We start from the raw sequence: 16,583 nt of genomic DNA on the forward strand, positions 1-16,583 counted from the left end.
AGACCACAATGAAGATTGATCTAGATGTCATCTTTATCCAGAAATTGCAGCTTGGTGAATCTTAATGGACGAATGTGGGAGTCCCGCCTTAGCAAGGTGTAAGAGATACAGTAGTACTTGCTCCGGTGTGGATGAAAGAGGATATATAGAATGAACGCTGCACCACACACAGAACCTTTTCCATTTTGCAGAGTAACATTTGAGTGTTGAAGGAGCTCGAGAATTTAGTAAAATTGCTTTGCAATCATTGGGTATGTTCAAAGTCTCAAATTCAATGAAGTGAGGAGCCAAGCTGATAAGTGAAGAGAAGGGATTTGTGGGTGAATCACTAGCCCCATGTCCATGTAAAGCAGATCCTCCTTTGGAGGAAAGAGAAAGGGAGTGCATGCTGATAGGCGAAGAAGCTCTGTGTACCAAAATTGCCTAGCCCACCCGGGAGCGATAAGAATTATGCAGTACGGCTCCTGTTTTTTTTCTGGCGAACTCGAGGTATGAGAGCAAATGGGGGGAAGGTGTAGGCAAATTTTTTTGTCCAGGAGAGCAGAAAAGCAAATTCTTATGATCCCCTGTGAGGAGTCCTGCTTGCGTAAAACATTGTGTTTAGTTACATAGCGAATAGATCTAACAGTGGAAAACCCCACGACCAGAAGACCATCTGCTACATCTGGTCGTTCAGCTCCCATTTGTGGCACTGTTTTGACACGCTGCTGAGAGAGTCGGCCCATTGATTGTGCATTCCTGGCATATTCGGAGTGAAATTTGGTTAAGAAGCCATTCCCACACCTCTTGCCCTTGAAGAGAGAGAACCTGAGATCTCTTGCCACCATGTTTTTGAAGATAAAACATGGTGGTGTTGTTGTTCGTCTGGACCAGAACTGGAGATCCCCAAATCCGAGGCAAGAAGATTTATGTGGCATTTAGATTTCTGTTTGGACCATTTTCCATGCACTTGAAGCTCTTGGAGGTGAGATCCCAAACCTTCCATGGACGCATTCAACGTAATCACAAACTGAGGAGTTGAGTGAATGGACAGGCCCTGAGTCAGGTTTTTCTTGATCTCCCACCAAGACATTGCACCTCTCATAGCCCTCGAGATTTGAATCATGTTGTTGAATGACCACTTGGATTGAACTCATTGAGTGTTCAGTTGCTCTTGCAGTGGGCGCATTTGAAGACGGCAATTGGGAATTAGTTGAATGCACGAGGACATCATCCCCAGCATTGATTTGTACTTTATGACAGAAACTTACCTTTTTGATGCTAGAAGGTGTCTCAATTCGTGGAGATGCAAGACCCTTTCGAGAGTTGGAAAAGCTTTGCCTAGATGTGTATTGATGCGAGCTCCTAGGAATGTCAGAGAATTGGAATAAATGAGAGAGGACTTTTCTAGATTGAGGCAGAGACCCAGAGACTGGAAGAGATTCCGGCAAGTTTGAGTACAGTTCCTGGCTGCCTGAAACGAAGAAGCTATTATTAACCAATCGTCCAGGTAGGGGAATACCTGGTGACCTGAGCGTCTCAGAAAGGCAGCTATCAGCGCCATGCATTTGGTGAGGAGTCTAGGGGCCGACTTCAAACTATAGGGAAGCACTCTGAACTGATAATGGCACCAGACCACTTCGAACCTGAGATATCTTCGATGCTTGGGGTGAATGGGTATGTGAAAATAAGCATCGAGAAGATAGAGAGATGACAGAAAATCCCCTTTTTCCATAAGAAGAAGGATATCCTGCAGAGACAACATCTTGAAAGATTGCTTTTTGATGAATTTGTTCAGTAACCGGAGGTCCAAGACCTGTCTCCATTTTCCTGTCTTCTTTAATATTAAGAAGTGGGAATAAAACCCCTGTTTGCACTGACGTAAGGGTACCTTTTCTATGGCGTGTTTTTAGAGAGAATTTTTATTTCCCTTTTGAGATTTGGCAGATGATGTTGTATTACCTTCGGAGGAGGGGTAGTTGGAGGACACTGAACAAACACCAGGGTATAACCGTGGCACAAGATATCCAGAACCCAACTGTCCGATGAGATGGACGTCCAATTTTTTTAAGAATTTTGAGCAGGTTGGCTCGAATTGTTGTGGGACTGTAGTGGCGGGGCCTGGAGAAACTCATTGCCTCTCATTACAATCTTGTCTTCAGGCAGATTGCTACCCTTTAAGACTGGTGGGCCGCAATTAGGACGATGCAGTGCAGGATCTGTAAGGTTGATTGTACACCTGATAGGATGTTTGAGGGTAATGTTGGAACCGCTGTTAGAACTGCAGTCTGGATGCGTACTGCCCTCGAACTCTGCCCAAAAGGACTGGAAACGACCAGTTGTAGCATAGCCAGGGATTTAGCAGTGTCTGTGTCCTTTTTTATAGATTGAAGGGCTTCTCAATATGATTCCCAAATAGGTATTCACCATCAAAACGCATATCTAGCACCTTAGCCTGAACCTCAAGACGAAAGCTAGTTGCCTTCCGCCACCCCTAACACCTCAACACCGCTGCTCCTACCATTTGCCGGAATGAAGTCGAAGAGATATCCATCACAATCTCTATCATATCAGCCAAAGCTCTTTCCCCTTCTGATAAGATGTCCCTTGCTTCCTTCTTCTTATCTTCGGGAAGAATGTTCTTGGTGTGAAGAGATGTCTGACCACATCTGTCGGTCGTACCTTCCCAGAATGGCCATAGTGTTGGAGGCTCTTATAGAAGTGGCTGCCAGGGCGGCAAACCTCTTCCCTATGTTGTCCAGTCAACGTCCTTCTTTATCCAGAGTTGCAGAACATTGAGATGCCGGATTTTCAGCTCTTCTTTGAGCAGCCTGCATGATTACTGAATACGGTCTAGGATGACCGACGAGGCATGTGAGTGAATTATTTGGGGCTTTGTACTTTTTATCCAGCTTCGGGATTACTTCTGGGATAGAAGCTTGTGTCTGCATCAGTATTAGACCCTCCTGCCATAAGTAATCCACTATGGGAATTGCCCTAAAGGATTGTTGAGTGCCTGGCTTAAAGTCGTATAAGAAACACTCCATTTGTTTAACTGGCATGGGTAGAAAGCGCCCGAGGCACATTCTAAAAGGTCATGAAAGCTCCTGATGTCAGCAGGTTGAGAGTCTGCCGAAGGAGGGATAGGAGATGACGGCGTGGGAACTACATAATCATCTCATTCGTCCTGAGTGTCAACATCAGTGTGTATTTCTCCTTCCTCTCTCTGTGTTGGTCCGTATTCCGCGATTCATCAGGAATAACGATAGGAGGAGGAAAAATGTTTTCCCTCCTGGGTCTAGGAGTCATTTGTCCTACATGTTCCACTGTGGCCTGCTGAGGCAGTGGAGGATACTGCAGAGTATTTGCCTCAGGAAAGCGTCTAAAGTAGTCATTTAGCATGTGACATAGGTCTGTTACCAATGACACTGGAACGTCAATAGACAGTTCCCTAAAATGGCGAGGATGCTCTTCCTCATAGGGATAATGCTCTTGGAAAGATTCTGGCTGCTGAACGGTAGCTGAGTCAGTAAAAGAATACTCTCCTGCAAGGCATGAGGACGGATTAATGTCCTCTATGTCCTCCTCATCATAAATGTCCTGACATTTGACTTTTAGCCGGGAAGGACTATATGCAGTGCCAAACGTGCTGTCATCCTCAGGCTCCTGGTAGTCTGAGGATGGTGTTGGTGGCAGCGGAGAAATCTTTGAATAGTCTTGAACTTTAGGAAGTCCCAAATTGTTTTTTTCTCTCGTCGACAGGCCCGCGGACGGTACCGCTGACTGTGTCGACGCTGACACCACGACCGTCGAAGGAAAGGAGGACAACGTCGTTGACGGAGTGGTTATAGCCAGAGAAATTCTTGTCGACAGAGGACGGCTCGTCGACGAAGGTCTCGTAGTCGGAGAAGGTCTCATCGAGGGTGACACAGTCGTCAGAAGCAGCGGCCGTCAACTTAGTGACCGTCGACACAGTCACCGTCCCTCTGGTCGACGACACCGTCAATGGACGAGAAGAAAGATCTCTTACAGGTGTTAAAGAAGCAGAAACTGGAGCAGATGATAATTTTAGAGATCCTTCTGTCTGCTTTCTGTGGCGTTTGATTTTGATCTCTTGGAGTCCCCTTGGTGAGAAGAGGAGCTACCTTCCTTTCTTTTCCTGGAGGAAGAGTGGTGCTTTTTCTCCGTGTCAGAGCCAGATTCAGAAACTGTCTTTTTCTTCTGGAGCCAAAGAAGCAGTCTTCCTTCCCTATCCTTGAGGGTTTTGGCCGAGAAGATGCTGCAGTATTTTCTTTCCTTGGGCTTATGGTCACGGTGGAGGCAATAGAGAAATTGCTTGTGGGGATCTTTTGAGAAAAGTCTAGATTTGCCACAAGACTTACAGGGCCTAAACGATCCTTTTTATCTGGCATTATGAAGGTCACAGAAAGAAATACCTTGAGCACGACGTGGGGTAAGAAATCTGAGGTGTGGTGGCTCTGTGGAGAGGGTTATTCTGAGGACTCTGCTGTGATTGGCTGAACTTTGGATGTTATAAAATTATGTCGATAGAGTGCTCAATTGAATGTTCTCTCTATGGAAGTCTATGTAATGTTTTCAGTACTACTATTTCTACTGTTACCGTGGGACTCCCACCATGACGACAGGCAAGATTCAAGCATGTGAATCTATAAAAGATACAATACTGGAGAAATGTGCATATTTGACAAATGAAAGTATAATAAAATAACTGGGAAGGCGCTTTAAGAGACAGAGAAAACACACAATTAAGAATTATGATGGTTTTTGAAGCATTGCTGTATTACAGTGTATGAAATATCGGCCATCTCAATTATCCACTCACACTAATCTCAGACCCTGACTTGCATCTAGCTGACTGTTGTGGTCCACTCACCAGGAACACAAGCCTTTTCACATTCTTTCTGTGTGTCGAATCTGTTGTCATTCCCGTTGCAGCCTCCGTACCAAAACCTGGCACAGCTTTTAGTCAGTGAGTCGTAGTACCATCTCAGCACATGGTTCCTGCAGGGTCCCTCGTCCTTTTGCATTTGACAGATGTTAGTGACTGCAACTAAGGAAAAACATAATGATCACCTGCGTGCGGAGTTGTGGCACAAAACAACAATTCATAAGAGACCATCTTTGTAACATATCTTGACAAAATGCAAAAATAGACTACGGACATGGAAAAGAAAATGCAAACACACCACTCCAGTCCAGCATTGGTCTTTACCAGGAGAAAAGCACATTCTTTTTGTTTTCTAAACTTGATGAAGGTGATCGGTGTGAGTTTAGTTGCCCTTTATTTCTCTGTGAAAGATTAGCAGTGTGAACTCTTATACTTTTAGGCCTTACAAATGTCAGTTTACAAATTTCACTTTAGACTTGTTAAATATTCAAACTGGGGGTCTTTTTGCGTCCAATGATACCTCGTCTGCCTTATCACAAGTGCATTATATCCTATGGCATCAGTAACAACCCAAGTGGGATATCCGTCACTTTTGTGAAGGAGTACCCATCCACCAAACTCTAAAGTTTCCCAAGACTGTAAGGGTTTCGTTTTCAAACTATGAGGCTAGTATCCCTGAGAGGTTCAATTACCAGATGCCCCATCCAACTATATCTCAGTTCTAATGCCTCATCTAGAGGTGGTGGAACCTCTTAGCTTCCAACGCCACTTCCCCCCCTCCCCGCCGCTGCCCCCCTGCGGCCCGCCCCCTCTTCCCTCTGCTCGCCCCTGATTCGCCTCCCCGCTCCCGCCTCCCAGCTGCCCCTCCCTCGCTCCACCCCCCCACTACACCATTTATGGCGGAGTCCACGCGTACACGCAGCGTGCACGCGCAGCGGGCGCACCAAAGGTAAGCCCGTCTGCGCCCGTCCGCACCTGGACCGCGCCCAGTGCCAGGACCCCTGGCCCCCGCAGACCCCAGCCCGCCCGCCGGACGTACGACGCCGCCACCCTCAACGCCCTCAACGCCGGCCGAGTCCCGGGCTGCTACCGAGCCACCCCGAGACGCACCCACGGACCCTTCTGCTGCAACTCCTGCAAGTTCACCTGCTTCCGGACCTGCACTACTCCAGCACCAACCAAGACCAAGACGAGCAACAGCAGCAGCCACCTGAAATGCATCCTGCTCAACACCCGCTCCGTCCACAGGCACGCCATCGAGATCTGGAACCTACTCAACACCACAGCCCCAGACGTCGCCTTCTTCACGGAAACCTGGATGAACGCCTCCTCAGCGCCCGCCATCGCCATCCAAGACGGCTACAAGATCATCCGAAGGGACCGCATCAACCACACCGGAGGAGGCATCGCCATCATCCACAGGAACACCATCCGCATCACGACCAACACCGACGACACCCTCGCAACCGCCGAGCACCTGCACTTTCAGGTCCACATCAACCAAGACCACCCTCAGAGGCACCCTCATCTACAGACCCGCGGGACAACGCACACAATTCAGCGAAGACATCGCCGACTTCATCTGCCCGCACGCCCTCTGCTCCTAGGGGACCTCAACTTTCACCTGGAGAACAACAACGGCCGCAACACCACCACCCTGCTGGACAACCTCGCCAACCTGGGACTCAAGCAGCTGGTGACCACCCCCACCCACTACGCCGGACACACACTCGACCCCGTCTTCTCATCCAGCAAGGACATCGCCTTCAGCCACGCCACCGGACTCCACTGGACGGACCACAGCTGCGTCCACTTCAGCTTCGGAAGAACCACGATCCACCACCAGCAACAGGTTGCACGCAGGAGCTGTACCAAGATCACAGCCGACCAGCTCGCGACCTCCCTGAGCATGAACCCTCCCACCAGCACAACGAATCCTAGCCAGGCGGCCACCAACCTCACAAAGTGGATCAGCGACTGCGCAGACGAGCTCGCCCCCCTGAGGACCCCGCCTAGCAGACCCGGTAGCAAGAAAGCCCCATGGTTCACCGACGAACTCAAGAGCTCCAAGAAGAACTGCCGAGCCCTCGAGAGAACTTGGCGCAGAGACCCAACACCGGACAACATGACTGCCCACAAGCTCGCCACCCGAAAACACCACCAACTCACCCACGCCACCAAGAAAACTGCATTCAAGGAACGACTGGACAACTACGCACACAAAGGCAAGGAACTCTTCAACATCGTCAAAGAGCTCTCCAACACCAACGCCGGAAACAACAACATCACCCCTTCGCAAGACCTCTGCAACTCCCTCGCCTCCTACTTCCACAACAAGATCGCGGACATATACAACAGCTTTAGCACTCAACCGGCGAACGCCACGACCGAACCACCGCCCCCCACCACCACCCTCCACGCCTGGACTCCGATCAGCACCGAGGACACCGTCCGCAAGATGAACTCCATCCACTCCGGATCTCCGACCGACCCCTGCCCCCACCACGTCTTCAACAAGGCCGACGCTGTCATCGCACCCCACCTGCGGGACATCATCAACACCTCCTTCGACACCACTACCTTCCCGGAGAGCTGGAAGCACGCCGAACTCAGCGCCCTACTTAAGAATCCATCGGCCTACCCCACCGACCTCAAGAACTACCGCCCCATCTCGCTGCTCCCGTTTCCTGCAAAAGTCATCGAGAAGACCGTCAACAAGCAGCTGGCCGCCTTCCTCGAGACGAACGGATCCCTCGACCCCTCACAGTCTGGCTTCCGGGCCAACCACAGCACCGAGACCGCCCTGATCGCAGCCACCGATGACATCCGAGCGCTGCTCGACAGCGGAGAAACAGCGGCCCTCATCCTCCTCGACCTCTCCGCGGCCTTCGACACTGTCTGCCACCGTACCCTAGTACAACGCCTCAGCAACGTCGGAGTCCAGGAGAAGGCACTGGAGTGGATCATCTCCGTCCTCGCCGGAAGGACACAGAGAGTCCGCCTCCCTCCGTTCAGATCTGAAACCACAAAGTCATCTGCGGCGTTCCTCAAGGCTCCTCGCTCAGTCCAACCGTCTTCAACGTCTACATGAGCCCCCTCGCAGTCATCGCACGCCAGCACAACCTCAACATCATCTCCTACGCCGACGACACCCAGCTGATCCTCTCCCTTACCAACGACCCCGCCACCGCCAGAGCCAACCTTCACGAAGGGATGAAAGAGGTAGCCGAATGGATGAAGAACAGCCGCCTGAAACTGAACTCGGACAAGACGGAAGTCCTCATCCTGGGATCCTCACCCGCCGCTTGGGACGACTCCTGGTGGCCCCCCGCCCTAGGCAGCGCACCCAAACCAACAGACCACGCACGCAACCTGGGCTTCATCCTGGACTCCTCCCTCTCCATGACCAGACAAGTCAACGCCGTCTCCTCATCGTGCTTCAACATCCTGCGCATGCTACGTAAGATCTTCCGGTGGATCCCCACCGAGACCAGGAAGACGGTCACCCAGGCCCTCGTCACCAGCCGTCTGGACTACGGCAACTCCCTCTACGCCGGAACCACCGCCAAACTCCAGAAGAGACTCCAGCGGATCCAGAACGCCTCAGCACGACTCATCCTGGACATCCCCCGCCGCAGCCACATCTCCGGACACCTGAGAGACCTGCACTGGCTCCCGGTCAACAAGAGAATCACCTTCCGTATCCTCACCCACGCACACAAAGCCCTACACAACCAAGGCCCAGGATACCTCAACAGCCGCCTCAACTTCTACGCTCCCAAACGCCAGCTTCGATCGACCAGCCACGCCCTTGCCGCCGTCCCCCGCATCCGAAGAGCCACCACAGGGGGACGGTCCTTCTCCTACCTCGCCGCCAAGACGTGAAACTCCCTCCCCACCCACCTCCGCCTGACCCAGGACCGCCTCGCCTTCAGGAAGCAACTCAAGACCTGGCTGTTCGAGCAGTAGCGGACCCCCCTCCACCAGCGCCTTGAGACCCTCTGGGTGAGTAGTGCGCTATATAAATGCGATGATTGATTGATTGATTGATTGACTAGCTCACTTGACTTTACTGGCAGAAACCCTGTGCCAGTGACCTATCTACTGCAAGATTCAAGACCCTGGCTCTTGCAGCATGGGATGGGTAATAATAGCATGAAGAAACACACCACGACTCCCACACACTGTAAGAAAACTCCCAGGGCATTCTGGCTCTGTTTTTTTGTTTTACAGGAAAACACAGCTTGGTATTTTCTTTTTTAAAATGAAACAAAAATGTCGATTGGGCCAAAATGACAAGTTGGCTGGTGAGCTCTACATTTTCCCCCAAAGTGCTTATAATATGTTGCGAGTTGTGAATAAAGACAATTGAATGATACCCAGATGAGTGTGAGCCTTTTTTGGTGCATACTATACATAATTTGGGGTTGTGGACCCCGTAACGAGTAAGAGGTACACGTTTTGTAACTAGTAATGATGTGAGTTGGCATATGTTAGAAAGGGAAGTCTTCTTCATGGCTTTGAAGAGTGTGCTTCCCTGCCCTGTGTTGATCTTCTGGCAAGTCACCGGAAAGTTGTAGTAGGTTCTCTTGAACTTTACCTCAGTGAACATGACAACATATGTATCCACAGAGGGTCTCTGTGTTTACACAGATTGAGACCCTAGAGCTTGCCTATGAGATCAAGGGGGCATGCATAGTGCACCCCTCCTTTACAGAGAGTGGCTACTGCCCTTTCTGCCTAGGCTGTGGTAGACAGACAATGGTGTCAACATTCATCTATACTCAGGGGTACCTGTAGCCTTGTACCCTTTAGGAGGGGTTGCCTACCAGCTTCCTTGTGATAAAGTGTGTACATTCTCACTTAACTGGGTTCCCTTTGCCTCTGCCTTATCTGGGATGTGTGTTTTCACAGACAGGGAGTTCACAGGGTGAGGATGGCAAGCCATTCTGTTAAAAGTGAGATGATGTCTGATTGGCTGAATAGTCCAGCTCACCTGTGCTCCTCCCTCTTCCCTGTAGAAGCTTGGTGGGTTGTGGTAGGGCCTAGCTCTTATCTGTCTTTAGCTCAGACTGTTTCTGCTGGGACAACCCCCTCCCTTTGTGGGCAGGACTCCTGGTCTGGAGCTATTTTAAAATTCCTTTCTGGGGATAGGCTAAATGGGTAGAGACTGCGACGGAGGCCAACAGGCCTACCTCATGCACTAATCAAACAGTGTAGAGCAGAAAAGGTGCCCCAGGATTGGCGGGACACCCAGAGCTTAAAAGTAGCAGAATCTCTGATTGGATCAGCCTATCAGTCACAGAATGATACAAGTCTGGCCTTATCGGTCAGTTCGTCCTTCAAGGATGTTCTCCACTTCTGGCCAGGCTTCCACAAGGGGTCATTGAGGATGCTGAGATCCAAGTGTAGAATCCAGGACAGTTGTATTGTTTATCTCCCTACAACAGAGGGAACAGGGTTTGGACTTCAAAAGGAGTGTCTGTGACAGATTACTGGTGAAATGAATTTTCCAGACTGATGGAAGGATATGGGCTTCAGCTCATGAGGCGGCATACCAGTCGAGAACAAGCTATCTCTGAGGCTTGTGGAGGGATGCTGCACTTTGAAGCTCAAGATAAGGAAGCTTTTCGCACATCAACATCGAAAGAGATGGTAAAGCTCTGTACTGTCATTGAAGCTGAGACTGCTTTGCCATTTCACTCTCCCCTGTGGGTGCTTCCTGTTACTATCTGTAGCTCGGAGAAGAGTTCCTTGTTCAAGAAAATAATGTAAATGCTTGTTCCTTGCTCCAGGACTGGCATAGTCTTCAGATTTGTCCTTGCTTGTCCAGCACTAGTAGCAAGTATCACCTGCGCCCTGGGTGCCCTGCTATTAGAAACTCTAAACTATGACCAGTGGGGTCTATGATACAGACCCCAACCTTTTTTGTGTTTTATCTGAGTGCATCAGAATGGACTGGTATCCTGGTCAGTCACTACCCTCCTACAGCTAGCCCAGTGGCTCTAGTATACTCCAATAACTGTGCCAAGAAACCAGGCACCCGTAACCAGACCCCTGACACTACCTCAGCGGTGTCCACACCAAGGAATGGTGGGCACTTCTGTTGCTTTGGGTGGAGGGACAATGGGCAGGTCAGGAACATTTAGGTTCATATCAACTGTTGAAACTACATCACTACAATACAAGTATTGGTAGCATTGCTCTAGCTTTGATGAGTACCCCTTTGCAGTGCGGTCAGTATAAGGTAAGAAAAGAATAAGTGGCAGTACCTAAAGCTCTGCCCAGCAGCTCACTGTCTCCCAGTTTAAATGTCAGAGTGCTGAATGCCAAAGCTGTGTAGTCTTAATTCGACCTCATACCTCTTTAAAACACTATCAGACACTCCCTGACCCTGTATCTCACTCTTTCAAGGTTCCTACTTTCTTCCTTGTGACGTTTCTTTCCAGTTTTTATTTATTCATTTTGCAGTTTTATATAGCACATACTTGCCCCAAAGGTACTGGAGCACTTAACAAGAGCACCAATTATATTGAACAAGGAAACATTTAATGTTTTTTTAATTTTTTTTAGGTACAGAAAGATTGAGTGATTTGCCTAGAATCAGGATGTTGAGCTGATGTAGAGACTTGAACCAGGTTCCCCAACTCCAAAGTCGGCAGCTCTGACTACTATGCCACATCTTCTCCCCACTTTCGCTTCCTCCTTCTTCCCCATTGTGTGTTATTTTCTTGGTCAATGTTAGATGAGTAAAAAAAAAAAGTGGCAGTACCCAAAAATAAGTGCCGGTGGACCCCACCACCAACCCCTGGCACCAATTAAAGCACTGCTCAGAAGCCATCCACCATCCAGAGGCAAGAGTATAAGGACTCAAACAGCAGTCTTGAAGTCTCTGTCTGTAAAAAATCAGACTAGACTAGAACTAGTCGCAGGCCATCTTTGTTTTAGGGCTACGTGTTTCTTGAGGGCGAACTTGGTGCCGAATGTCCAGGGTGAATCCAAATAATCTGGCATTTTGTGGTATTTGGGGGTAGAAGTCCTCTGGATAATAAAGCAATCAAATTAGTACAACCAGCCTTTGTTTCTGAGTGAGTAGGATTTTGGCTGCAGTCAATTTTTTGTTCCTAGCGGCTAGTTAAAGGTAACAAATATTTGCCTGTGTGCCGTGAGGGTTAAGGAGCTTCAATACCAGTTTGATCCCTAGACACTGTATGGTCGGTCAAACTCCAACCTGCTGGGTTTGCCGGATACCATAGGTGGGTCAGTTTGTGGTAGGCACGTTATACATTCTTCAACATAACATAGCATGAAATAACATTTTGTTTTCCCATTTTTTAGGCTAAAGTGCCACCCTGGCTGCATTAATGTATTCCTTTCGCGGCCCCTTTAATTTGAGGGTCCTTGTTCCAGTATGTTTCAGTGTCATTACAAAGCTGGCCTGTTTGTACCTAACTCGATAATTACTGCTTTATGAGCTAACAAACCATCCGAACCTGGTCTCCTTGTTTATTCAGCCTCAGGAAAGGATTATTACCTTTTAAAATGCAGAGCAGAACCAAGCTATCATCTCATTATGCAGCTTTGCATTTTTCCGAACTCTACTATTTCCAAATTGTGTCATTAAAGAAAGAAAACATGGAAAGGATTAGTTTGCAGTCAGAGAATGGCAAGCAGTAATGTATGTTTGGCTCTCCTTCAAGTCTAACTCAAACCAGATTAACAGACAGAAATCTGTTTGTCTCATAAATAAAGATGAAAAGTAGCTGCATGCTCCACCCACCTATAAGCAGCAGAGCGTCTACACTTTTCACAAGGACTCTCCCAGGTCACCAATCTGCCATCTACATTATTTCAAGATACTTCGGAAAAGGTGCCCTGAAGCCGCGCCTTCGATGACAGGCTAACGGTTGGATGGGCTTGGATTCTCATTTCCTCCCTCTCCCACCTGAGCAAGTTAGATTAGCATTGGTTGCCAGTTTGACCAGCTTGCGCTACTGGGCAGTTTAGGAAACTTGCGTCCGTGAACAGTGTGGGAGACTTGCTTTTCATGGGCAGTGTGAGAAGCTTGCAGTAATGGACAGCACGAGGAGCTTGTACCAGGAGGCAGTAAAAGGACCTGGAGCTGGTTGAAATTGTGAGACAGTCGCACTTGTCATGGCAGTAGGAGAAGCTTGCAGTAATGGACAGCACGAGGAGCTTGTACCAGGAGGCAGTAAAAGGACCTGGAGCTGGTTGAAATTGTGAGACAGTCGCACTTGTCAGCAGAGTGAGACGCTTGCAGTAATGGGCAGTAGGAGAAGCTTGCACAGGTAGGCAGTGTAGGAGCTGGTCGGCAGTGTGGAAGACTTGCACCATTAGTCAGCTTTATAAATTGGCTCTAGTGCCCATCTTAAAGAGGATGCGCTGGTGGCCAGCATGAGATGCTGGCTCTAATAGACAATATTGAACACTTAGTAGAGCAGGCAGCAGAAAAATCTTGTATGAGTGGGCAGAGTGTAAACAATGTGCTGGTGGGCACCATGTAAACTTTGAACAATTGGGCATAAAGGGGCAAATTTATCATAGTGTTGCGTTGCCCTTGCGCCGCGCAATGGGACACAAGGGTGATGCAATGATGAAGTTATCAAGCTACAAAAGGCCACCTTGCATGGCCCTTAGCGGCTTGATAACTCTACAGTGACACAGGACACCTCCAATCGCAGTGTTGCCTTACTCTGCTCCAAGGAGGCGTTCCATGGCTAGAGCTAGGGTGTTCCCACGCATCCACCCATAGATTTTGGCGCATTTCCAGATTTGCCATTACTGGTAGACCTGGGAATGCATCAAAAAGCTAAGCAACCCCAGGTGATGGGGTAATGAAGAGAAATATCTTTATTTCTCCTTGTTATTTCCTCTTTCTAAGTGTTCTGCATTCTGGAATGAGAGCCACCAAAACAAGCAAAAGGGCCCACTGGTAGGGATCGGTGGTGTTAGTATTGGAGCAACCAGGGCGCCCCTTTGGTGGCACACCACCGACTCGGTTTCTCACGTTCCAGACTGGTGCATCGCCAGGTAGCTTCTAAGATCATGGTTAGGCAGTTGGGACCCGTTCCGAAAGCGTAATTGGGATGTATTTTACTTTTATCTACAGCTGTGTGCAAAAACAGATTCAGAAGTGGTGACGCAGGATCCGGGTCATGGCTGACTTCTGATTGGATTTTATTAATCCAAGGAGGGTGAAGCTCTTGAGACACAAACTCTTCTAAGCTGCCCTTGTTGCTGCATAAAGCACGCAGGCCACATATGGGGTCCATCTGTTTCTCATCTCAACCATGCGCAGGCATTTCAATAATGGCTGCACCTGCAGCGGAACGACTGAGTACTGGAAAATGAAGACTTAGTATGAAATATCGTGGAGGGAGTATCGAGGTCACACAATTCATGACCAGAATATTGAGGTCCAAATTATCAAGAAGTTAGGTGCAACGAAGGATGCATAGATGTGCTATTTTTAACTCCACATCCCCACATGTATCTTGAAGATATGTATACCATCAAGGCATGTATATGTGAAATTCTGTACAAAAATATATACATGGTTACTTGTCTCGACAGTTTGACCCATGATATTCTGGTCAGGATAACCTTCATATTCCCTCCTCAATATGTCAAAAACACACTGAAAACTAAAACGCACTTACTAGTAATAGCTGTGCCCCAGTGTGGGCCGAGGTATCTTCTGTAAGTGTGACTATTCTCCAGCATGAGGAGGCAGGTCCCCCACCAGACATGCAGTATATTATGTTTTAGGATGATGTACCTATCGCCATCTGATGACTAAGCCATTTTGTTAGAACCTCGATGATGTGAAATGGTCTATTAAGTGACGAGTGCCCCCAACCAGCTAAGGGGCACTGAAGTCCACTATTTAAAGTTTGAGACAACAAGATAGAGCACAGCCACTGGACTTTGGAATTGTGTAGTAATATAAAGGATCATACGACCAGTGCTGCCACACAATACATGGCATGTCAACAAACAAAAAACGTTCACTGACACTAAAAAATTCAAGTAGAAATAACAGCACCAATGATTTGATGTGATTCTGGGTTTTTATGAGGCATTCGGTTACTTTGGGTGTGTGCGTTTTTCTAAGTGTGCAGTTAAGTCATAGCATCTCATTGGCTTTAAAAACACTGCCTGCCTGAGCTGTTCCAGAGGATGAATGAGTATTTTCAAACCAAAAATACAAGGACAACGGAGGTCCTTGTACATGGAGATAATTCTCCTTTTTAGCCCGCAAGTATATAGACACGTGTCTTCTGCCTGTGGAATCTGTTGTTAACTTGACTTTTGGGGTTGACTCTCTCCTGCCACTTGTCTCCACTGACTGCAGTAACTCCTTCCGGGTTTTTGAAAAATCTTAACAGCCTTAATTTCTGAAGGCACGCACATTTGACTGACTAATTTGCTACACTATCCAGTGTGCCAATGAGAATATTAAAACTTCGGATTTTTTCAGAATTTTGAGGTAAACGCAGAATTGACAGTGAGGAAGTTTAACAGTACTTAACGAAATGTAGTCAATGCCCAGTGGCATTCTGTTCAAAACTCTGTGTTCTATATGCGTTGGTAGCCAGCACCTCTTGTTTACTCTTTCAACGGAAGCTCCTAGATGATGCTCAGCGCATGCTTTGTTCAAAAACAAACCCTATTTCCTTCCCTAGAAGAAATTCGGAAATATTTGAAGGGAGCGTTTTTTTGTCATTTGTCTTAAACAGTTTTCGCCTGCCTTAGCTTTTGGAAATGTTTTTTTTTTTAATGAAAGATATTAAAAATATTTCTCTTTATCTGCAAGTGCACTCTGTTGTCAGTGTACCCAACGGCAGTGGGAAAGGTAGATATCAGCACTCTATTAAACCCTTTCTATAAATCTCTACATCCAGACAGTGAATTTCCAGATGGTTTTCTGGAAGCCACATCAGGGTGTTTGATGCGCGTCTTGAATCAACAGAACTAGTGCATCGCTAGGGCACTAGAAGAATGGGCAAGGAAGGATCTGAGAAACATTGCACGTAGACACAACATTGCATCCTATGGGTGCGCTTACCTGACTCCAGGTGCAATGATTCATGAAATTGGACTTTCTTCTGTTGAAAAAAGATCTATCAGAAGGTAGCTTCAACGCAAGTAAACTCTGCTTTCATGGCCTCTTGAAGAAACTCCAAATTCAAAGACTTCTGAAGCAATGTTCAGAGGACTACCGCATTCTCATGTTTCCCTCTAAGATGCTATGTTTGAAAAGCAAACAGAGCAAACTCTTCTGTGCTTCAATATGGTGAGAAAGAATCTGCTCCCCCTTGTTCCCTTGTAAAGCATTGTGGGCTTGTTACCTTTCTGGATCAGTGCTAGGTTGCTCTTCCGTAGTGAAGAAAAATGTAACATACAGACTGCCCGATTTGAAGTCTAATTGTTTATTTAGTATTCTAAATATTTTGGAGACCAACGGCTGGCATGAGATTTATAGAGGCATCTATTTTTTGTTGGCACCACTCAGAATCCATTTTTACTGTCTTCCATTTCTAGCCACCTTTGGAAAGGGGCAGCCACTCAGGAAGATTTGTGATTTACACTTCCCTAGGATAACTACATCTATTATCCAGGTATTCCACAAGAAACCACATACCAAGATGTGAAATGAGAATCAGGAAGATGC

General features: G+C 47.8%; 1 protein-coding gene across 1 annotated transcript in view; it reads right to left on the reverse strand.

Annotated features, from left to right (window-relative positions):
* The window catches only part of COL6A3 (collagen type VI alpha 3 chain), a 237,613-nt gene that overhangs the window by 9,867 nt on the left and 211,163 nt on the right, over positions 1-16,583 (reverse strand). Inside the window, exon 46 of the mRNA XM_086956302.1 lies at positions 4,874-5,050. Coding sequence (XP_086812428.1) covers positions 4,874-5,050 — 177 coding nt within the window. The remainder of the gene's footprint in view (positions 1-4,873; positions 5,051-16,583) is intronic.

The sequence above is a fragment of the Lissotriton vulgaris genome, chromosome 2_1 (assembly GCF_964263255.1).
Source record: "Lissotriton vulgaris chromosome 2_1, aLisVul1.2, whole genome shotgun sequence".
In the NCBI taxonomy this organism is placed as follows: Eukaryota; Metazoa; Chordata; class Amphibia; order Caudata; family Salamandridae; genus Lissotriton; species Lissotriton vulgaris.